Source organism: Manacus vitellinus, unplaced genomic scaffold (assembly GCF_001715985.3).
Source record: "Manacus vitellinus isolate BGI_N305 unplaced genomic scaffold, ASM171598v3 scaffold_61_pilon, whole genome shotgun sequence".
NCBI classification, from domain to species: domain Eukaryota; kingdom Metazoa; phylum Chordata; class Aves; order Passeriformes; family Pipridae; genus Manacus; species Manacus vitellinus.
The window spans coordinates 1807579-1809545 of record NW_021940696.1 but is presented as its reverse complement, the minus strand read 5'-3'; the positions used below and the strand labels follow the sequence as shown (position 1 = coordinate 1809545).

Sequence of the window (1967 nt, the reverse complement as noted above, 5' to 3'; positions counted from 1 at the left end):
CTCACCAGAGCAGTTCAGATGGTTTGATGTCCCCCCCAGAAAAGCCAAACCTTCTCTCTGCTGTTTGCAAAACCCTTTCCCCAACCAGCCACTTCTTCGACATCCACCAGGGCTCAAACACCAGCAGGTCTCAAACCTGTGGCCAAACCAAGCTGCTCTGTTTGGTTTTCATTTAAAGTTCTTTTTTTTAATTCATCCTTCAGTGCTCTGGGATGTGGAGGGTTGGTTTTTACACCCTGCAGGAGGTGGAGCAAACCCTGTAACCACCGAGGAGCGACGGCTCCCGGCTCAGCTCTCATCCAGGGCGGGAGAAGGGAAAGGGGAGGAGGAGGAGGAGGAAAGAGGCCAAAATCAGGAGGAATCTGATGGACCCGACCTGGAACACAAACTGCTGCTGGGAAAACGCTGGTGGAACCAGGAGTTTGCTCGTGAGACGCCGAAACTCTACTTGCCCTCCAGGTATTTCCACCTGGGTGAGCGGCTGGTCAGCCAGGAAAATGCCATTTTCCTGGGATAGAGAACACAGGTTGCCTCGGGCAACTCTGCATGTTGAGTGTACAGATATTTCAAAGGAATTTAATGGTGTCCAAAAGCATGTGGAGCAGTCTCCTCACTCCCTAGATCTGTTCAAGTCTAGGCACTTGTGTGTGGTGGACTCCAAGCAGGTTAAGACCGTGTAAACACCGAGTCCTTCCAAAGCAACATCCGACTTTTTCCAGTTATTTCACGCGGTTCTGAGCGACATCAACCTTCAAACCATCCCAGCTTTTGCATTCCTGGACCGTGATGACTTGAAAAAAATCAAACAAATAAACAAACAAACAAACAAACAAAAAAGGCTGTGCCTGGAAGAGAGTTCCACTGGAAACGAGTAATGAAGGGAGGAATTAAACACTAAATGAAAACAAAGGATGAGGAGATGCTTTGAAGATTAATAGTAGTGTTTATGTGTTGAGAGCTGACACCTGTAAACACTGGATCTTTTTTTTTTTTTCTCTTTTGTACAGTTTGATAAATACATGAACTACAAAGCACTTTCCATGTAGAAACCTGAGTGTCATTCATATTGGACTACTGTTCTATTTACACCCAGCAGGGACCGGCGGCACCGACCCCCTGCAATAAAATTATTTTACTTAGAACTCGAAGGAAAACAAAAAAAAAAAAAGGAGCAACCTGAAGCCACGTTGTCAGTAAAACTTAAGTGGAGCAGTTGTCAAATAAAGCCAACTAGAGCACGGAGATGAGAGAGAAAAAAGTCGGGATCAAGGAAGGTGTGGTTTTGTTTTTGTTTTCTTTGTTTTTTTTTTTCCGAGTGCTTCGAGTCTCTTGGGACACAACTTGGAAATCTTCCTCCTCCTCCTCCTCCTCCACCTCCTCCTCCTCGGTATTCCTTTTCCATTTTGTTTAAAACCCTAGAGAGTTTGTGATGTCCATGCATCAAATACAGGTTCCTGGCTGTGCAGGGGGCTGCTGTTTCCGATTTCGGACGGCGCCCGATTTCTCTTTGTAGGCAATTGGCATCTGTTGTGAAATGTCCACCAGAGCACTGGCCACGGCGAGACCTGGGGGACAGCAGAGCAAAGAGTCAGGGAACAAAATGGTCACAGCAGCAAATCCCACAGCCATGGCTGAGGAGAAGCCTCCAGGCCACAAAATACGTGGAATTTTCTGAGCAGAGCTGAAGAGTGTTTGGGCTGAAGAGATTAAACTCCAGCCAACGTTCTGGAATAAGGTGAAACAGGGAGCAAGTTGAGCAGGAAAAGCTGCAGGAAATGTGGGGATTAATGGGTGTGAAAGTCTTAATGTTGAAGGGTGAACCCTTAGTATTAAAGGTGTTTCTGCATCAGTAGATGGGCGACAATAAACCTGAAAGAACGTGGGCATAGAGGTTCCATTGCACTTCCCAGGGATCCATCATCTCTGCAACCTCCTCAGGGCAGGGCAGGGAATCATGGAATGGCTTG

General features: G+C 46.8%; 1 protein-coding gene across 1 annotated transcript in view; it reads right to left on the bottom strand.

Moving 5' to 3' along the window:
- Positions 1–923: 923 nt before the first annotated feature.
- The window catches only part of ATRN (attractin), a gene marked incomplete at its 5' end in the record, with an annotated part of 149321 nt that continues 148277 nt past the window's right edge, over positions 924–1967 (bottom strand). The window contains one exon of the mRNA XM_029963709.1: positions 924–1565. Coding sequence (XP_029819569.1) covers positions 1441–1565 — 125 coding nt within the window. The remainder of the gene's footprint in view (positions 1566–1967) is intronic.